The sequence below is a fragment of the Anopheles coluzzii genome, chromosome 2, assembly GCF_943734685.1.
Source record: "Anopheles coluzzii chromosome 2, AcolN3, whole genome shotgun sequence".
NCBI lineage: Eukaryota > Metazoa > Arthropoda > Insecta > Diptera > Culicidae > Anopheles > Anopheles coluzzii.
Genome location: NC_064670.1, coordinates 31,011,091 through 31,031,190, shown reverse-complemented (window position 1 = coordinate 31,031,190; position 20,100 = coordinate 31,011,091). Strand labels below are relative to the sequence as shown.

At 46.5% G+C, this 20,100-nt stretch overlaps 1 protein-coding gene across 1 annotated transcript; it reads left to right on the top strand.

Moving 5' to 3' along the window:
* The first annotated feature begins 2,763 nt into the window (after window positions 1-2,763).
* On the top strand, window positions 2,764-18,631 carry LOC120950989 (organic cation transporter protein). The gene is made up of 7 exons (XM_040369442.2): window positions 2,764-3,764; window positions 13,371-13,788; window positions 15,699-16,279; window positions 16,417-16,591; window positions 17,142-17,287; window positions 17,466-17,668; window positions 17,767-18,631. The coding sequence occupies exons 1-7, from the start codon at window positions 3,288-3,290 to the stop codon at window positions 17,855-17,857; spliced, it is 2,091 nt and encodes a 696-aa protein (XP_040225376.2). The 5' UTR covers window positions 2,764-3,287; the 3' UTR covers window positions 17,858-18,631.
* The last annotated feature ends 1,469 nt before the right edge of the window (window positions 18,632-20,100 follow it).

Below are 20,100 nucleotides of genomic sequence, written 5' to 3'. Positions count from 1 at the left end.
CCGGAGCGTGGTAAAACAAAAAAAGAATAACCGATTGGAGGATACCCGTAGCTGGAGAGACGCGGTCACTACGAAATGATCACCACCAGCGACACGGTTGACACTTCTGTGTTGTGCCGTGGTGCCGCGTGCCGCCGAAGTGGGATCTCCTGCTCGATCGAGCCATTAGTGCTCGATGCTCGTTGGGGAACTGGCGTAGAATTGGAACGATACCGGCTGGGAATGCGTTGGCCCAGAATCGAATGCACTGCAACAGGTAGGGAGCTGACGGTGAAGGTTACGGCTAAATTCCTGAACCGAGCCCTGGCCCAGCAGGATACAATCGAGCTGAAAACGAACGAAACGAACGATCACTAGAACGCACCCATCCGATCCAGCGTGGAGGTCACCACCGGCTGGAAGCTAACCACCGGGGCGAACTTTTGCTTGATAAACGGGTGAGGTAAAGTCGAGCCACTCAGCGACTACTTCACACACACACAGGCAGTGAGACCCAGATATTGAATTGGATCGACATTTGACGAGGGGGCGACCAACCGTTTCCTGCTCATGTTATCCACTCTGTAGCGCTCTGTCCGCCAAAACCTCGGGACAGGTGCCGGTAGACTATAATTCTTCAATTACGGTGCTTCCAATTGCTGATAGGTTTCTGTCTGCCTGCCGGCTGTCCTTACGATTCAGCACAACACAGGCGCGCGAATAAAATGTAACAAATGATCGATTAATGTTCTCGTTCTCTTTCGTCGTTGTATTTAGTTGTTATTCTTAGCAAGCTCGTCACATCTATAATTTAAATGTAAGCGTTAATGCTCAGTAGGAAGTGTTACCCGAAACCCACATTTGGGTTGGAACATTTGCACCTTGTTCGTGTCGGATGTCGTACGGTGCTGGGCTGTGGTGGTTCAGTACGGTAAACCGACACTCCAAAGCTACCACTGCTTGCATGGGGAGACGTAACACTTGCAGTTCAAAATGTTCCTCCAGCAATGTTCGGACAGACGAAAATGAATGGCTTTACGCTCAAGGATATGTTCTGGTTTCCGCCACGCCAGGCTCTATCCAGAACCGTTTCTCCTGGAGGCTCCAGCGGCACGTGTGGGTAATTTAATAAGCCATTCCTTTCGGTCGACGGCTGGAACGACGCGATTGAAGTTATCAATCAAAGGAAACCACACAAACAGCTCAAACAAAGAGCTGTAAAGTTGTTGTTTTGGCTAATCTGTTACTGTTTTAGATTTGAACAAGAAATTCGTTTGATAGCGTATATTTTTTGATGAGGAAATCATAATGCTGGGATTCGGAGACAAGACAATTTAAATGTTTTGTTTTGCCCAAACATTGTTTTTATTTTATCTCAAGCATTCTAGCTAATACTTGCCCAGCGCAGAGATTAGCAAAGTGTTTTGTTTATTTTTTGTAATCTGCAACCGAAACATTTTTGAAACACTAGTATCTCTCGACTTGGCCTGTAAATTAATGATTTTACGAGACTTAAATCTTTGAAGACTTAGGGACGAACTTCTTTTATTTAAGTTATTAGTTCATCTATTTTTTCTTTTGTTTTGGAAACTGGTTGGTTTTTAGTAACAATCCAACAACCTGATTAAGGACTCCCAAAGTCTTCCAAGGCAAGCGACTATCGAGCCGAAATAATACGATCCTGTAGCTTCTAAAATATGTATTCCCCACCAATGTGTTAATCGACACGCATTATACAACGACTGTAAGCATCAACTTAACCAAACGCTTTAGCTCAGTTTTTTGCAAAACAAAACAAAGTAAAGGCACGCTTCACCCAGCATCACGCAGAAAACAGCTGGATCAACTGCTCATCACTACCTACACTACCTACCTGTAGGTGACGATGTAACACTTTACACCTGCCGATTTGGCAGCTACGCCATGGCTTGCTTGCGTTGACATTTGATTAGCACCACGATCGCTCTAAATTTGTTCATCGTGCATGATTGTCTCGATAGGCCGTTTTTGCAATCACCAGCTACAGTGAGTTCGCAGTAGACATTGTAAGCTGGCTTCATACTGAACTGCTCCAGACTGCTTCCAACACAACCGCCCAGAGACCATTAACGGTTTGTATAGGGAGGTAGCTTATTTTTGCAAAAAAAAAAAAATAATAACAATAATAAGACGGGCACAGTCATTGTTTTATAAAGAAAAAGGAAACATGCCTGTAGCGCCGGAGGGAAAACAGCAAGCAATAAAACGCTACTAATCGTTCCTGCCATGTAACGAACAAGGGTGACAAAGCAGCAGTAGCAAGTGTGAAGTGAAACAGAAAACAATCAACCGTTTTAAGCGTTTCACCCCGTGCAGCCAGTCGCCGGTGGTGGTGGTGCGCGTTCTGTTTGTAAAGGTGCATGTAAGACTCCCTTCCTACAAACCCTCTCCCCCGTCTGACCCTTCCACCTTCTTGAGAATAGTTGATAGATTGCCGGTGGAAATTGGTCCGCCCTCCCCCGGGTGCTGTATCGTGCCGGGTGGTTTGGTGGTTCGCTGGTCACCTTATTACCCCTAATCGTCGCGTTCGCTTTGATCGGTCATTCTAAACAACCGCCGCGGTGCGCCACGACACCCCGAACCTCCGAACGATCGGTAACCCATCGGCCCAAAATGGGAGCTTACTTCTCCGCCGGGTTTCCGGTCGCCTTCAGGCACCGATCAACCGGCAAACGGACGACGGGCGCATATGATAGTGGTGGAATGTCAACGATGCCGACGCTAGATCGTAATACTTGACGCGAGTAGAGAAAAGCGCACACACGCGAAACGGTGTGTGCCGGCAGGGGCTGTCGCTTTGTACGTGTACGCGGGTACAGATCGCTGAACGTCGTCGTCGTCGTCGTCGCCAGCCCACGATAGTCTATTTAACTTTGCGTCCATGCGCACGATCCGCTCAGTGTTTAGTAACGCTTCCTGCGAGCTAGAACTCGCCCGTCGACTGGTGAACGCGTGCGCGGTGCTCCAACGGACACGATCGAAAACAGCTTTTTGCAGCTTTGGTTTGGTTTTTTTCGAAGCTCGGTGTTAAAGTGTTGGTAAGGCGACCGGTACAGTAGTAGCGCTTGACGGTAGTGTTCTTTATTTCCGTGCAAGTGGCACTTCATTGTAAAGCAGTTGCCAAAAACGTTACCCCGTGTTTGTTTACAATCCCACGTGTGTGTGTGTTTGTGTATGTGTCAATGTAACAAATTTTGCTCGGGTGAAGAAAAAACAACCACAGCCTGCTGCGTGCGTGTTTACATGTGCCGATTGTGTGAGGGTGCAAAATGATGAAGCGACACTATTACGTGCAGAAAATGAACAGCCAGGAACGGTTGGCCCACGAATCGGCCGGCACGGATACGGCCGGCAGCTACACCGTCACGGTGCCGTCGCGGGTTGAGGTGCCACCGACCGGGCCCGCTACCTTTACCTCCGTTCTGCAGCTGCCACCGAAAGCGTCCACCGTTGACTTTGGCACGGTTAATATTTACCAACAGCCGGACAGAGCGGGTAGCAAGGGTGGCCGGATGGCGTCGGCGGCGGCGGCGTCGAATAGTGCACCCTGTGGCAAGGTGCACGATCCGTCCTTCGACGATAAGAGCGATAACAGCAGCAATCTGAGCGCGACGGCCAACGACGAGGACAGCGATATCATATCCGAGTACATCGGGCATTACGGCCGGTGGCAGTTCGGGTGGACGTTCCTGTTGTGCCTGTTCCAGATACCGACGACGTTTCACATCTTCTGTCTGGTGTTTCAGGTGAGTGAAGATAGGGCGAAGGACATTGGCTTTCGAGTGCTTAGTTTCAGATAAGCCCGGTGCGTTTAATAGTTTTTATCTGTATCAAATCATTTGTTTACGGTCCAGACAACGAGATTATGTTATATGATGTTAATTTGAATATTTTTCTTCGACGAAAATATCATTCTATTTCCTACATAATTTTGATGGTTATTCGCACCTTTTTATTACTTTTTGGTACACTTGGTTCTAGAATTTCGCGGTTAATGCGTTCCGGGGACTTTAGCATAACTCAAATATCCAAATTAATCAAATATAGTGATTTTCGAAAAAAATATGTTTTACTATGGAATGATTATGATGAGGATTAATGATAAATTAATTGACAGAGTTTTTGCTAAAAATACACATTAAAAAAATTGTCCAGTTAAAAGGCATTTATTTTTACATTTAAAATTAATGTTGCAGATAGGAATAATTTGTTCTAAATATTATAAAATGTTAAATAATCAAGAAAAGTGTAATTTGGGAGCAGACTGTAGTATGTGATCACTTATTACAGCAGTTCCAGAAGTACGACTGCATTGCCCAATTTCTTTATTTATTTGTTAACAATAATAAGCTGATAGTTATCAAGAAAATTAAAGTGCTGCAAACGACCATTTTCGTTTAAATTGTTATTGATAAGCGTTTCTGTGTTACTAAACTGCGTTGATTTTCTTTAAATGTAAATGTAATTAGGTAGAACTGTTGATAACAAATATATTTCCGCTGAATTTTTAGACTTCTTATGGTTGTTTGAAATTTCCAATAACCTGTATAAATTTGTGGTAATTATTGTGACACCATCTAATTTAATGATTATGCTTGAATAAGTTCTCTAGATGTGTGATTTGTAAATCAGGTCAACATTTAGCATCTGGATCATTCCGTTAAACTGCTGCGTAAAAATCACAATCAAACAACTGCCATCTGTAAAGCTTTCCTGCTTTCCCATCTACCACAGCAGCGGACAGGTGGATGCCCTTCAGCAAAGGGATTTGTAGTGTTTTGTGAAGGCAAACAAATGCACCGTGTTGGCCGGCCTGTGCTCGCTTGCCCAAAACCTAGGGCACTTTGAATGTCAGCGGAACCGCGGCATCAAACCACCAGTTTATAGATGGGTTTTAATCTTGGAACCACGTACGTGGAACAACGTCTTCTACGACCCGCTGCTTGAATGTTAATCATAGGCCATATAAAACCAAGCGCCAGTCCGCCCGTATCCAAACAAACAAACGATAGCGAGTTGATGCATTACGCCAGCGTGCTTGGAATGTATCATTGATTTTACATCATAAACCGGGGACATTACTTCATACCTTTTCCTACGATAGTTCTGCGTGCGTGCGTACGTAATTGGGGCTTAAAGAACGGCGCTTCATGTGACAATCAATTCCAATATCGTCTGCGTAAGAAGCAGCAGCGGTAGCAGCAGCAGTAGCAGCAGCCGTACTGCGTATCCTTTCTGCACACAACGCCTTCCCGGTAGCTTCTTCAATAGGGTGCGCATTAGGCGAGCGGTTGATTGAATACGGAAGAAGAGGAACGCGTGTATCAAGTTTACTCCAGGCCCGGTCGACCATCGGCGATGAAACGCCGCCTTGATTGAAAGATTCCAAAGGGCCCTGATTTCGCGATTCATTTCCTGCGATACCGAGCCGCGCTCTGCTCGCTCGACCGAGCTTCCTCGCGTGCCGTGCACCGTCTTCCCGGTGGCGCTGGGCTCAAATGTTCGCCGCTCGGATTACCTGCAAATTGCCACTTGAGTGTGCACAGTTTTTCTGCGTTTTTTTCCTCCCTCCCTCTCTATCTCCCCGCCACGCCACGGTAATACGATAAGCCCGGGGGTCCGGGCCAACCTTCTTGCCGGCAGTGGAGTTTATTGGATAAGAGACTTCTTGTGCAGTGCGCTTTGGTGCAGTTGGTGCTTTGTGTAATCGATCAGATAATGCTAAATTGAATTTGCAATCGACTCAATAACCAATATCGACTGCCTAATGAACTATGACGACTGTCAGTAGCTTGGGGCAGTAAGTAGTATGTTTAGTGCCGGATTCTTAACGAAAGCTCCATTCAAGTCGAGCATTGGGCGATGATCGTTCAAATCTCAGCTTTGAGATTGAGCTCCAATCCAGCAGCACCTTTCACTTTCAATCTATGAGCGCCTCCACATGCGTTTAACCTTGGTTCCGGTGGGGAAAGAGTACCCCGAAACCCCAAATATTGTGACAAAACCGAAACCAAACAAACCTGTTCTCTTAGTTTGGCACATTTTTTTTTGGGTTTGAGTGTGCGTTCAAAGAAGCCAACATCCTAAAGAGGGTGACCGCGTCCCCGTACGCTAGGTCATTGTCACGCGTGCTCGGTGGGAACTGGCAATTGGCAAGCATCGAGGGACGACCGCTCGGAAGTAGGCGAAATGTTAGCTTCCTCTTATGCTCAGCCCAGCTCGCGGTAGTGAAAGGGTATGGAGCATGAGAGTGATCGAAACGATTTGTTTCCCCGCATCTGTTTAGTGTGATGGGTGCCGCAAAACGTAGCGTAGCGAATTGTGTTTTACGACCCAAAGTTTGGTCTAATGATAATCGTGTCAAGGTTACGCAGCACCCTTGAGATTAACCAAACCCTCTAACGCTCATATTCGACACTTTCTGCATCCTTTATGGTCCCCTATTAGGGGGCTTTGGTGGTCTTTGGGTCAGGTCACGATGAGAGCTTTTTGAGGTACTGTTATTGGCGTCGTTAGCAGCTTTAATCTAGTAGCCAATGGATGGCGCTCAGTGTCCATCGGTCAAGCTAACATTTTGATTATCGATTTGAAGTTAACTCTCCCTCTTCTACCCCACAATTGGAAACCGGTGGTAATAAATGGGAGCAACATAAATCAGTTTAAAGGTCTGTTTTACATGCATTCCGTGTTTAACAAATGCGTTACGCGAAGGCGTTTGGAACACACCAAACATATGCCCGTGATTAAACAAACCGTTTTGCGTCGCTTACCACCCCACTTACCGTTGGCATGGCGATGAAGTAAAAGCGACACACACACATACAACCCGCTGACAGCGTTAGGGCGAGTTGGCAAGAATAAATTAATGTCTAATGGCTAATGTTTCACCACCGACGGGAAACCTTGAGCGCTTGGGCGGCAACGAGAAAGCAGAGAAACCAGTCGTTTCCGATCAACCATAAAACGGTCGTCCATCATCCATTCAGCAACCACCGCCGACCAAGTCAGTCCATTGACTTTGCAACATAATTCGACTGTGTTCGCGGGGTGGGTTTTTTTTCTTATTGTCCCTCTCCGTTGTGTGTTTTCGTTCCATTGACGGTAGATGCATTTGGTGCATCCATGGTCTTTGGGGGTTGTTTGGATCGATGTTTGGCACCACACCACAAACCACACACAAATCTTTAGCGTAACCAATGGGTGCCAAAATCGATTAACTTTCGTCGTAAAATTGCTCAGTTCATTTGGTGTCCGGGTCGTTTTGTAAGATTAATTAGATTCGTTGCAGCAGTAGAGAAGAAATAAACGCTCCAAAACGCAACGATGTAATGGGATAAATGTACAGAAATTGTGAATGAAATTCTACCACGCAGCATCTCAGCTGGAGTGCATTCCAATGCAGCTGCAGATTAATTGCTTATTTATTCAATGCCGCTCCATTGACAGGTGCTCTATTTATTCATAGCGAACCATGTCATATGTGTGCTGCTCCATATAAAAGTCGCAACGCGCTTACTTTCCTTTTCGATTGCCATTTTTACTGGCGATTTAGACTCAGAACAGCCACTGGACACACAAATGCAAAGCGGAGGCGTAAAAATAAGCATTTTTAAATTATAGTTTCGAGCTATGATTGAGATTTCCGACGCTTCTTGGTTGCGGCGAGGTAGTGCCGAGGACGGATGACGCAAACGATCCTGTTCGTTACATTTGACATTGTAGAGGTAGTGATTTGAATTTAAATTTGTTACGTTGGCGCCATCTATCACTACTTTTTCTACCTTTTTTCTATCAAACAAAAAGCTAAAATCTCTTATGAAAGTTGATTGATTTTTGTTCCTTTATTCTCCACACTGCAGGTAAACGCATGGTTTACATCCTCCCCCTTTTCAAGTCGACTTTATCCATCGACTTTCCGCACCGCTAGTAAATGCATTATTTATACGCCTTGTTATAAATTTGTTCTACCACAGCTCTTTCAACGTCACCCCGCCATCGCGAACAATGCCGGAAGAACTATGAGGCACGCGCCCGATCATGATGTGCATGTTGTTGTTTTTTTTTTTGTTATGCGTTCACTGCTAAATTGTTTGCACCGAAAAAAAACGTGCTAAAAAATAACACAAACTAGACGGAACATTGCTGCATTCGTCATCCCGTGTCTGTTGCCATTTGATTGGGAGGCACGCGCCACGGCAACAAAGCAGACCGGAGAATGGGAGCACAGAATTTAATATTACGCTTTTTTCTTCTCCATTTTTATTTTAAAAAAACTGTTTTCGTTCCTTTACTACTTCACCCATTTGAACGATGAAAAGCAAAGCTGTCAAGGTTGAGTGAAAATCCGATCAACCGATCGTTCCCGTGGCGATCTCTCGCCGTTTGCCCTCTGCATCCATTCGTTTATGGTGTTTGTTTGTTTTGTTTTTGCTGGAGGTTTATTTTTTTGTAATCTTAAAGACTGAACTACATATTTCATCCGTTCGCCAAACCACCGAACGACCTAGACCTTGACACTTGATATGCAGGTTCGTTGCGTTCATCGTGCTGGCGGGCGACGACGTTTTGGGTGAGCGAACTCTTTCTTCCGTCGTTCTTAGCAACCGCACGCTGGGAGCGTGGGCTGCTGTGCCTTTACTTCCACAACTACCGCGTGTAGCAACACGCTTTAAACGGGAACAGGAAGGATCATTACCGGCGGAAAAAGATTGATATATTCTTATCTTAGTGAATTTGTTTTGATTGTTTTTTTTTATAATAATGTTCATGATCATTTTCTGCCTATGTAAAATGATTTATTATTTTTTTAATCTGTTTAACATAAATTGCCAAACTTTCTTTGCTGTGCATAGTATAAGAAATATTAGTTTTTAATACATTAAATGTATGTATAAACTAAATATTATTTATTAAATATAAATTAGCCAAAAACAAACATCAACATCCAAGTGACACACCAAAAACCCCGTCCTACTGATTTGTGTGGCCCCATTCAGGCAAGATCTTGATCAAATTTATGTTCCAATAAAAACAACCCGATCTGACAACGTAAATAACAAAAATATGAACAACACAACAATAATAACCGGCCGCGTGCCGTTCGTCGCTTTGCGGGATTTCCTTTCGCCATCAGTTCCGATTTGGCGAAACGGAGTCAGTCGAACGGGCTTCCTGCATCCTTCGGTAGCTGCTATACTACGCTGAACCGGTTGACCTTACCGCTCGCACTTCACCGTACGCGCGCGTGCGAATTCTAGCCTTCCCCAGCACCGACCAAAGCCGACGACGCACTTGTGCGTCACCGAGTCGTCTGGTCTGTCGCTCAGGTCAGTCAAAGACCGCCGGAATCCCTTTCGGTACTGCAAACGGGACCGCGGCGACCCTGGCTCGAGTGCCGGTGCGTAGCATTGAAAAAGTTCAGTCCCATCGCGGCGGTGCGATCTTTCTTTGCTCGCGAGGGAGAACCGGAATCGGAACCAAACCGGTGGAGTGGAAGTGGCTTTTTTTTCTTCTGTTTTTGCACAAACCGATTCTGCCCGCGGCCCTGTGTGCGGTGCGCGTGTGGTGCGAACTGGCCGATCCGCCGGCTTACATAGGACAAACATGTAAAAGCACTTGAAGCGTATGGTACGCGAGACATTGTTCACTAATGACCGCTAGAGAAGGCTTAAGGCGCTCTCTCTATCTCTCTTTCTATCTCTCTCTGTGGCATTCCCGTCCCATTGATACGCAAAACTCATTGCGTAGGGAAAAAATGTCGCACCGGTTCACCCATTAGGGGCGTTCTAGCCACCCGCGTGCGCCCTGGTAGGTGGCGATTACGTACGGTCTCGATCCTCAAACCCGGTCCAACGGCTGCGTCGTATTTTCCACCTACTGATGCAACTTCCTGGCGCTATTTCAATGTCTCAATCGAAACAATTTCTAGTCGCACTTGTATCGAGCTGTACCGCGTGCAAAGGCATCGGTAGATCGACGATCCTTCCGGACTGTTTCGCGATCATCGTCATGCAATCACCTCGCGCTGGCCGTGGTTTTGATTTTTACGCATGCGTTAGAACATATCAATATTCATTCGAGGTAGAGCTATTGCAAATCAGAAACCACCTCGTAAAGGGGCGTCGATAGATGGGGACGCCACGTTTTTCTTCAATTTGCTGGCGCAGCTTCTTGTGCGCAATTAGCTGGTTTATGACCCGCGACGCGCATAGACCAGCCCGGCGGTGTTTGCAATATAATTATCAAACGGTGGTTATGAGAGGTTTTATGAAAAGTCTGTTCCAGCAGGTACTGACGATAAGGTCAACGATTTGCATTGCTTACCGGCTACATACGGCTGAAGGCGTCGAGTGATGGATATAATGTTTTTATTGCAACTCAAAAGGTTACTTCCCGTTTCGTGCTTCTACACTTCCTTGCTACTATTGAAGCTTTTTTTTTAATTGAAGTCTGGTTAGATCAACCATAAAAGAGGAATCTAGGCTACAAAAGTGTGTTTTGAAGAAACAATAAGCCATCACCTTCAAAACAATATTGATCGATGGAATAACAACGATTCAAAACAACATTTCTCATGAGAGATCTATGATTTATTTGTAGGCAAAGTTTAATTGAGCAATTGGAACACCAAAGCATTTTTAACCTAGATGTTTGGAAGTGCCTTATTTGTACCGATGACTGAAAAGCTAATGTACAGAATTTAAAATTGTTTTTTTTTTAAGTATTTTGAACGAGACATACCAACGTGTTTAAGACCAAACTATTATCTAATGTCGCAGGAGAATAGTCGTCGATTTAACCACTTATTCACTCAATGCGCTAAATTATTCATAAATGCGCTATCATCGCACCTATTAACGGCAACGCGTTTTGAACCGGTAAATCAAAACCAATTTAAACGTCAATTTCATGGCGCTCCCAGTGGGCGCCGCTCCTTCAGTCTGAAGTTCTCGCCATTTAATAAAGCTTTTTTTTTCGTCCCAATAAACTACATTCAACATCACTAGAAATGTAGCGGCGAACCCTAAAGCGTGAAGAATTAAATTAAACTCGGCAGAATGAGGCTTAGGAACATTTCTTTGCTAGTGGAAGTCAACAAAAAAAAAACAGTAGATAAAGCCACTCACGCGCCCAATCAATCAATCGTTTCCCACACACACACACCCTGGCGAACCTTATTAATGATTATACACCAATGGGGCTGTGGGGATTAATTGTGCGCTGCTAGTTTGTGGTCCTGGCACGGTGCGCGAAATCAGGAAATCGCGACGACCAACGACGCCCGCGGACGATAAGTCGCGTCATCCAACAACCCCCTTATATCTGTTTCTGTTTTCTCACATACATTACGAACCTTCCAGCGCAGCGCTGCGCCCAAGGACGCCAAGGACGCCGCTCGTTTGGCGGCGACTGGCGCACACTGTACAGCAAGAGGTGCAAGACAGGTTATTTTTACACCCAAAGCAGAGACCATGTATAACAGTCTTGCTCTAAAAATAGAGCTGCTAGAGCTTGTGGCTCTCCAATGTCTTTCGATCCCGTGGTTTCTCGAATGCTTTACCAGTGTTACTCTCACATTTGCCGCTGCAAATAGTGTAACGCTGCGCGCCGATTTATGTCGCCTGTGTACTTACCGAACGGGTTATCCTATCTGCACAGGAAATAATCGATCAGTTTGCACGGAATGGTGTCTGTAACAGTGGAGAAGCAGGAAGAGGTAACCGGTACGTTCACGATATGATCTGGCAAGCTCGATAAGGTGTCAAAAAGTGTATCAAACCACTTACTGAACTCTTGCATGTTCGGTTGTCGGTGTTTGCTTCGCTCGATCATTGCTTGTCGGTAGAGCAGCAGACATCAACAGCGGGGAGCAATAGATAATCACACCCGCGCACACACTGGTGCATTTACAATAACGCATGTGTACCATACATTTCCTTTAACACCACGACCAAGATGACGAATTGGCGGTGCGAGATAGGAGATAATTGAGTTCTTTACGTTAAATTAAATCAACACATTAAATCCTATTGCGGCGAGCCAAACGCTATGGAGAAAAAAAGCATCGCATTCGCGATCGAGGGATCGGCAAGAAACGGTGGGCTGTAGGTACACCTCCACTTCCACACATTGTAAGAAATGGCCGGCACGCGAGCATACTTGCAGTGCAGAATTCCCGCACCGGCATGTTGTTCTGCGACTGCTGCCCTTTAGTGCGGCGTACGCAAGCGATGTGTGAGCGCGCGCCCGCGCGCGTGCCTCCTTCGACACATGTTAGGAAGCTGCGAACAAGCCCAACGAACCTTCGATCGACTGGGCCGACCGTGACCTTGCGCGGATAAAGAACACAGTCCAACCCCGGTGCACGATGTGCGTTTAATCACGAGTACACGAGCGATGCGGTGCATTGGCGCAGTTAGCAGCTTAGATGCCTGTGTGTGCTGTGCATGCTGGTCCGGGTCGTGCTGTCGCGCTGATCGACGCACACCGTTGGGTAAAGGTCACCAATGCAACCGCGTTGATGTTTTGATCCACTTGGCAGCGAACTTTAGGGTTGAACTCATTAATTGGTTATCGTATTGCGAAGAGACAATGCGAAGAGTATGATCGATGCGGGGTGTGATGCCCTCGATTATGCATAATGCCTTATTTTATTGCCCTTTTATATGATAACATTCCAAGCGTCACTTTCACGAAAAAGAACTTGCAAACTACTCAAACGACTCAAACGGTAATGTCCTTGTACGAGTTAGCTTTTTGAGAGGAAACAGAGCAACAGAATCGAATCCATTTCACGCGGCAAAAGTCAGGGTTTTGGCAATGTTATTTCGTTACTGATTCAGTCTACAATTTTGAGCAATAAAATAAAGTTGACAATTATCGCTTAACGAAAAAGCAACAAAAGCTGAAGTGTGGACAAATGTGTTGCCATTTTGTCGCTGTTGTGGCCACGCGCCTTCTAATAAAACCTCGCGAAAGCAGTATCTCAACTGCTATTAAAGGATAGAAAATAGCAGCACTCGATATCCATATATCGAGCGACAAATGGAGAAGGAGAGAGGAATAAAATTAGCATAATAAGCCTACAGCGACAACGACCGTGCAGTTCTAGACCGTTAGAAAAGTCTCAATTAATAGTCGCTTAACGCCATGCTAATGACATGAAACATGTACAGTGAGTTGAGCTTCTACATTCATTTGCCGTTAGTAGATCTGTGTACTAATGGCAGTTCATGTGAAATTTATTATAGTTTCTATTATGTATGGGCTTATATTTGGTTAGACTAATTTACTAATAATTTATTCTTTTCCTTCTCCCCTTTCATATTTGATCCCCTCCGATCGTCAAACAGGCCGCCCAACGAGACTTTTGGTGCGCCCGGCCGGATCATCTCGCCGCCATCCCGCTGGAGCTGTGGCGCAATCTCACGCAGACGGCCACCGCCAGCCAGTGCAGCGTTCGGGCCGCACCGTACGAACATCTGACGGTGGACAGCATCCTGGACCACTTCCAGCGTGCAGCGTCGAACGCGTCCGAGGGCGAGCTGGAAATGGCCTGCAGCAGCGGGTACGAGTATGACGATACGATCTACGGCCAAACGATCATTGCCGAGTTTGGGCTGGTGTGCGATCGGGCCCATCTGATGAGCATCGTGGAGATGTGCTTTCTGGCCGGGGCGGCCCTCGGGAGCGTCGGCAGCGGCTGGATTTCCGATCAGTTCGGCAGGCGGCACACACTGATGGGGTTTGCTCTGCTTCAGGGTGTGACAGGTAAGGCCAGGGTCCAGCACAATGGGGCACAGGGGGGCACACATCACACATCACTTTCCAAACTCCAACTCATGCCAGCTTCAAAACAGAATTAGTAACAGTAGCGCTCCGTACGTGCCAGTTTGCCCGCTCGTGCTATTGTTTTGCATGCCTGCAAACACCAAATTACACGCTCAATTACGATTGTAATTGTACGAGCTCGCGGTACGGCGGGCGAATGGGAGGGTGAGCCTTTAGCGTGCCCCAGGGAACGCTCAACTTGTCCGTTACGCTCAGCGACGCGACCCAACCTGCATCGCGTGGGTCGCGTATCGATTGTCTGGATGGAGGATAATCTTAAGCTTTTTCGGTGGTTTGAAGCAATCCTTGTGCGTGACGCAAATGGTGCCACAATCGATTGGGGACGGGCAATTTGCTTACCATTATCAGCAGCTTTTTAAAGTGGATTTGTTTACTTTATCAATTGGTCATAAATACACCTTTAGGTGGAGGCCTACAAGTGGGTCTATAAACACGCTATCTTATTTCCAGTTGGAGACAAAATTTATGTTAAATAGAGATACAAAACATTCCATTCAAAGTCGATTTGAATGGCAATTAATCCTTCCTAAATTGATCGTTAGTAAATTCGTTTGATTTTTTCTATACTTCAACTTTCGAACGTATCATGTACCACCCACCCCTGAAACGGCATTGGGTAGTTAAATGATTCATTCACGTGCTATTGCAACGAAATGGAGGGAAAACAATTTCCTCCCTAGCGCACGATCGCGATTTATGGGTGAAATTACAGTGCAAAAGGTACGAGCAGTTGTACACGACAAATTCTTCGTAAACGAACGACCGGCAAGAATGTCTAAGAACTGAAGGCATACTAAGCTTTGCTTCGGCACGAACTCGTGAGACTGTGGCATTCGAACCGGAACTGAGCTGAAAAAGCACAGTATCAAAGCTGTGATGTTACAGCGTACAACTGTACAATTAATGCAGTATACTTTTTAACTATTTATAGTTGTAGTAAACATAAGAATACTCAACTAAAACCGACACCAAAATGCTCTCCCAAAGAACCGTCGCAGGTAGCAGTACGACGAGCCCAGAGAACTGATTAGTCATGGCGTCCGGCTAGACGTTCGCAATACGTGCAGTTATGGCATTTTTACGATCGAGCGTCTTCCCTATCATTCATGAACGTGATGGGGACCGTCGTCAAATGGTAAAGCAATACGACTATTACCCCCTTCGCATTGAGCCGTAACTCTTCATTTGTGCATGAAATTAGCATCCTCAATTATGATGTTCCCTCGGTGACATTATTTGGCAGTTTGATGGGCAATCGTGGCTTATTTTTTTAAATCGTTTACAATGAAATAAAAGACGCTTTAACATGCAATGAAGTGGATGCTTTTGTTGAGCTCGTGTAAGCAACTAGCTCATTAGACGCCTGAATCAATGGGACTTCGTGAACATTAACTGAGGCTAATTATAGATGCAGGTTACCATCAACAACTAAACCAATGTTAATGGTACAAACGTTACTTAGATCACTTAACCATTATGCTCCTGCAAGAATAGACACAAGGAAGTAAACGCCACTCTCCTCATTAAACCGGAATTCCTAAACGTACGTCTGATCACTTCCGCTCATGAATCTCAGCCAATGCAAACCTCAAAACCCACACAATTCCCAGCCAATAGTTACAACTCATTAGCATTCGTGATGGAGAGGAAAGGAAAGCGGAAACCAACCTCCCCTCCCCCCCCCCCCCTTTTGCAACCCAACATACAAACAGATCCATCACACAAGGACCTCGCTGTGACATAAACAATTTAGCAAAAATCAATCATCCCGACTAATTCTCGGTGGTTCGCTCGCCCTCTCTCTCTCTCTTTCTCTCTCTTTTCCACAGGCTTCGCACTCGGATTTGTGACGTCGCTCGAGCTGTACATGGCCCTGCGCGTGGTGATCGGCTTTGCCTCGATGTCGGTCGCGGTGGTCAGCTTCGTGTTGGTGGTCGAGCTGGTAAGCGGCCGGTACCGTACGATCATCGGCATCCTCAACATACTTCCGGTGGCCTTGGCCTACATACTGGCCGCGGGTATCGCTTACGTGGCGCGCGACTGGCGCACCATGCAGTTCGCGATCACGCTGCCCGGGCTGCTGCTCGTGACCAGCTGGTACTGGTGCCCGGAATCGCCCCGCTGGCTGCTGGCCAAGGGCCGGCTCGACGAGCTGTGCCGGCTGCTGGAGCGGGCCGCCACCACCAACCATCTGCAGCTGCCCGCCAACTATCGGAAGGCACTGCAGGCCGAGGGTGAGGATGCTAACGGCGGACAGGCGGAAGCCGCCATCTCGGTCGGTGACGTATTCCGGCGCAAGTTTATCCGCACCACGCTCGTCATGATCGTCGTCTGGTTCGGGATCATACTGATCTACTTCGGCATTACGCTGCACCTGAGCAATCTCGGTGGGGACATCTATCTGAACACGGTACGGAGGAGACGAGGGGAGGGGGGACAAAAACGCAAGCGCGCCCTAATTTACGCGACCTGCATCATCCTTGCAACTACTACTGTTTCTGTTTTCAACGCAAATTTCTCTCGCCCTTTTTTTCACCCCCTCGACAGGTTATTGCCGGTTCGGTCGAAGCGATTGCCATCTGTCTCAGCATCGTGGTCGTGCTGAAGCTCGGCTTGCGGATTAATTTATTCCTCTACATGGTCGTGGCCGGATTGTCCTGCATCGTGATGAACTTCGTGCCGGATGGCAACCTCTGGCTGATAATTACGCTGGCGATGGTCGGTGAGTGAGGGTGCAGCGGGGTAGTGCAGCTTATGCAATTAGTGTGCCCCCCCCCCCCCCCCCCCCTCGAACCGGTTCGGAGAATTTGGCTCACACGTGTGAAGATGCAGATTTCGCCTTCGTTCGGCCCTTGAAGCGTTCTAAATTTATACTCCTTCTGTCACCCCCCCTTCCGCGGTCCGGGGAGAACACGTTCTCGCAAATTTGACAACTTTCGTGCCGCACCGGTTCCGTACGTGGTCCGTGCTCTTTGGGCATTTTCAGGGAAGCTGCTGATGATGATGAAACATTATTCAATTAGTGTTGCGCTCAACTGGTGTTCAACTATGTAGTGCCGCCGTTGCTTGAAACACTGCACACTGTGCCTTGAGCGCTCTGATTTACTCAAGTGTTATCAATTTGCTGCCGCCTCAGCCGCCGAAGGGATAGAGAATCACCTCAGTCAGCTTTTGTATCAGGCGCGCTCATTCGCTGTTGGTTTTATCGCTACATTATAGCTTCCTCACACTTATTCTTTTCTCTTTCTTTCTTTTTTCGCTTTCCTTACCAGTCAAGTGCTGTGTAGGAGCGTGTAACGCCATCATACCGACGTTTACCGCCTACCAGTATCCGACCACGATGCGCAACCTTGGCGTTGGGGTGGGAAATTTCGCTGCCGGTGTGGCCCTTATCATCGTACCGTACCTGTGGCTGCTGGTGAGTTATGGTCGCGCATCTGCACGTTTAATTGCATTCCCGCTCCCTGTTACGGTCCGGGGGTAACAGCATTACCAAACCAGACAAAGCTGACCGGGGAAAGGCGTACTGGCGATGCCACTTTAAAGCTTTTACTGATTGTGCTGTTTGTGCTCGTTTTTTTCCCCCACCCACACAGGAACACGTTGATCAGTACCTGCCGATGACGATCATGGGTGTGTTCAGCATTATCGGTGCCCTATCGCTGGCCATCCTAAAGGACAAGCTCAGCCCAAAGTATCGTCAGCGCAAGCAGGCGAAGCAGGCGTCGATCTATCAAAATGCTGCCACCATCAACGGTACGAAGCACCACGCGGCGATGGAAAACGACGATCCAAAACGGTAAGTGAGCGCGTTACGTTCGCAATACCGCACGTGAGTTCTGCTGTAACGCTACGTGGTAACGATTGTAATGTGCTGTACCGATTGTCTACCTTTAGGCGCCTGGGTTCGCACTTCCCGCACAGCACGGACGATGGGGCCGGCATCAGCAACATCGGATTTGCGCAGAACGAAAGCATCTTTCTGTAAAGCTTTACAGTAAGACATGCTCTCTCTCCCTCGTTTTCTCTCTCTCTCTTTCTCTCTATTAGTAAATAATAGCGGGCAGGGGATACAGTTTTCTGTAGCAAGTTCTAATGCAGCTAGTTAAATAGATGGTACTACAATCAGACTAGCGGAGCAAGTAGAATCAAACCATTGGGAACAGATTTCAGCACACAATTTAAAGCTAGTATTTAAATTTAGATGCAACACAGTGTGACATTCCGATAACGATGTGCATTGATATTATTCGTAAGTAAGCGATTAGTAAGGCGGGATCGCTCGCAGGTTGAGCATACAGCATTCATGACAGTATTTCGAACGGGTCAGGATTTGGTGTACTAAAGCCCAATGGGAAGTTAAAGGTTTCATGGCGAACCATAGATTCCCAGAACCAGTTTACCGAGCGCGCATGGGGAACATACACGATCGCAACACGAACAAAAAAAAAACGGCAACATGTGATAACAGATGCTACAACCTTCCGAATGAGGCACGATTTCATCGACCTACTTTATTGATAGTTATTTGTAAGATATTTAAGTACTAAGGACATCTGCAGCAGCAAGTATTATTGCAACCTTCACTACCTTTAGGGCAAATAGGTACAGCAAGTATTAGGCAACTCCGGGCTCTGCATAAGGGTTATGCAAGATAGCTAAAGTAAGTGCAATATAACGGTGTTGTTGAACACGTTAGTGTAGTTTCTACCTAGTGCTACTGATATTCAAACCTGCTGGAATAAAGTGGATTATTATTGAACTATTTTTGTAACTGTTCTTTTTATGTCTGGAACTATGGAACTCACATGGGCAAGAATTAAATTACAGCATACCACAAACTGAAATAAATAGTAGCCTTTTTTAGAGTTTTACAAAAAAAAAAACCTGATTTACAAGGTTTTCCAGGAGTTCTCATAGTTGTGGGGCGCTTTATTGACTCTTTCTTAATTGAAATGAACTCAATGTAATGGGAATTGGACTCTATAGCCCCCTTGTTGGACAATTCCAATAGGAATTTCCAATTAGCTTGTCCAAAAAGGGTGCTATAGAATCCAATTTCCATCATATGAAGTTAACTTCCAATAGGAAGGAGTCAAGGAAGTGTCCCACAACAATGAGAACCTCTGGTAAACCCTGTAAGAATAAAGCAACAGCTGATGCTTCCTCAGTCTTCAATAGATTACCAACACTAATTGATCGACCGACAAGATCGCTAACGCTAATTGATATCGCATGCATATATCTACCATTGATAAAAAATAATAATAATACAAACACCCATACTGCCTAGTGTATCGTGCGGGTGAACAATAATCCCAAGCCAACAGAGCAACTACACCGATCATGGCACCTTGCTCCGGAATCCAGTTCGACCTCCAACTCATTACCCTGCCGGGGCCGTTCTGCAGCTAAGCAATTTTGCTCCTTCCGTCCCAATCTGGCCCACGGTTTTTACCGCATTTGACCCACATTGCATGGGATGCATAATCCTGAACGTGCATGCATGCGTGTATATACTCACACACATACACATCCACACACCCACATCTTGCAGAGCACTGTCTGGGATTGGCAGTTGCTTACGGGGTTTTGGTGCTACGTTTCGATCCACATTCGACCAACTGAGGATATGAGGGTATCGTGGAGAGGTGCCGGGCAACGCTATGCCCTGCTCACCCATGGAACCCGCCGCCGGGTGCAAATCCATCGTGGCCCTTGTACGTTCGAGGGGTACAAGGTGTCGCTTTGCGCAATACTAAACCAGTGTAAGTGCGTGCCCCATGAACAAATTGAGTGCAGAGATCGACGAGTACGAGTAAGCCGAACCGGCCACAACCTTCAGTTGATTGAGGATCAAATTCATCCTCTTTTTGTATACATAAAATGTACTTCATTTTGGGGATCAATGCGACGCCTTCATGCAACGCAGCATATGCTACGATGAAATACTACCATCGATGTGGGTTCTCTCTACAAACCAAAACGCCATCTGTCGTCGACTAGCGGTGTGTGGTATGTTTTAGTTGCATGAAACGGTTGATAAAAGAAGCAAAGAAAAACACAAGCAACTGATCGCAGCCTACCCTGCACCGTGCTGAAAGTGAGAGTGAGAACCCACACATGGTTTGTTTTGCCTTTCCTCGGCAACATTAACAACAACCCTACTCCGCACCCGTCTACTATCCGCGATCACTATCGCTTGGTGGTAGCGTCGTTGTGCGTTTTGCT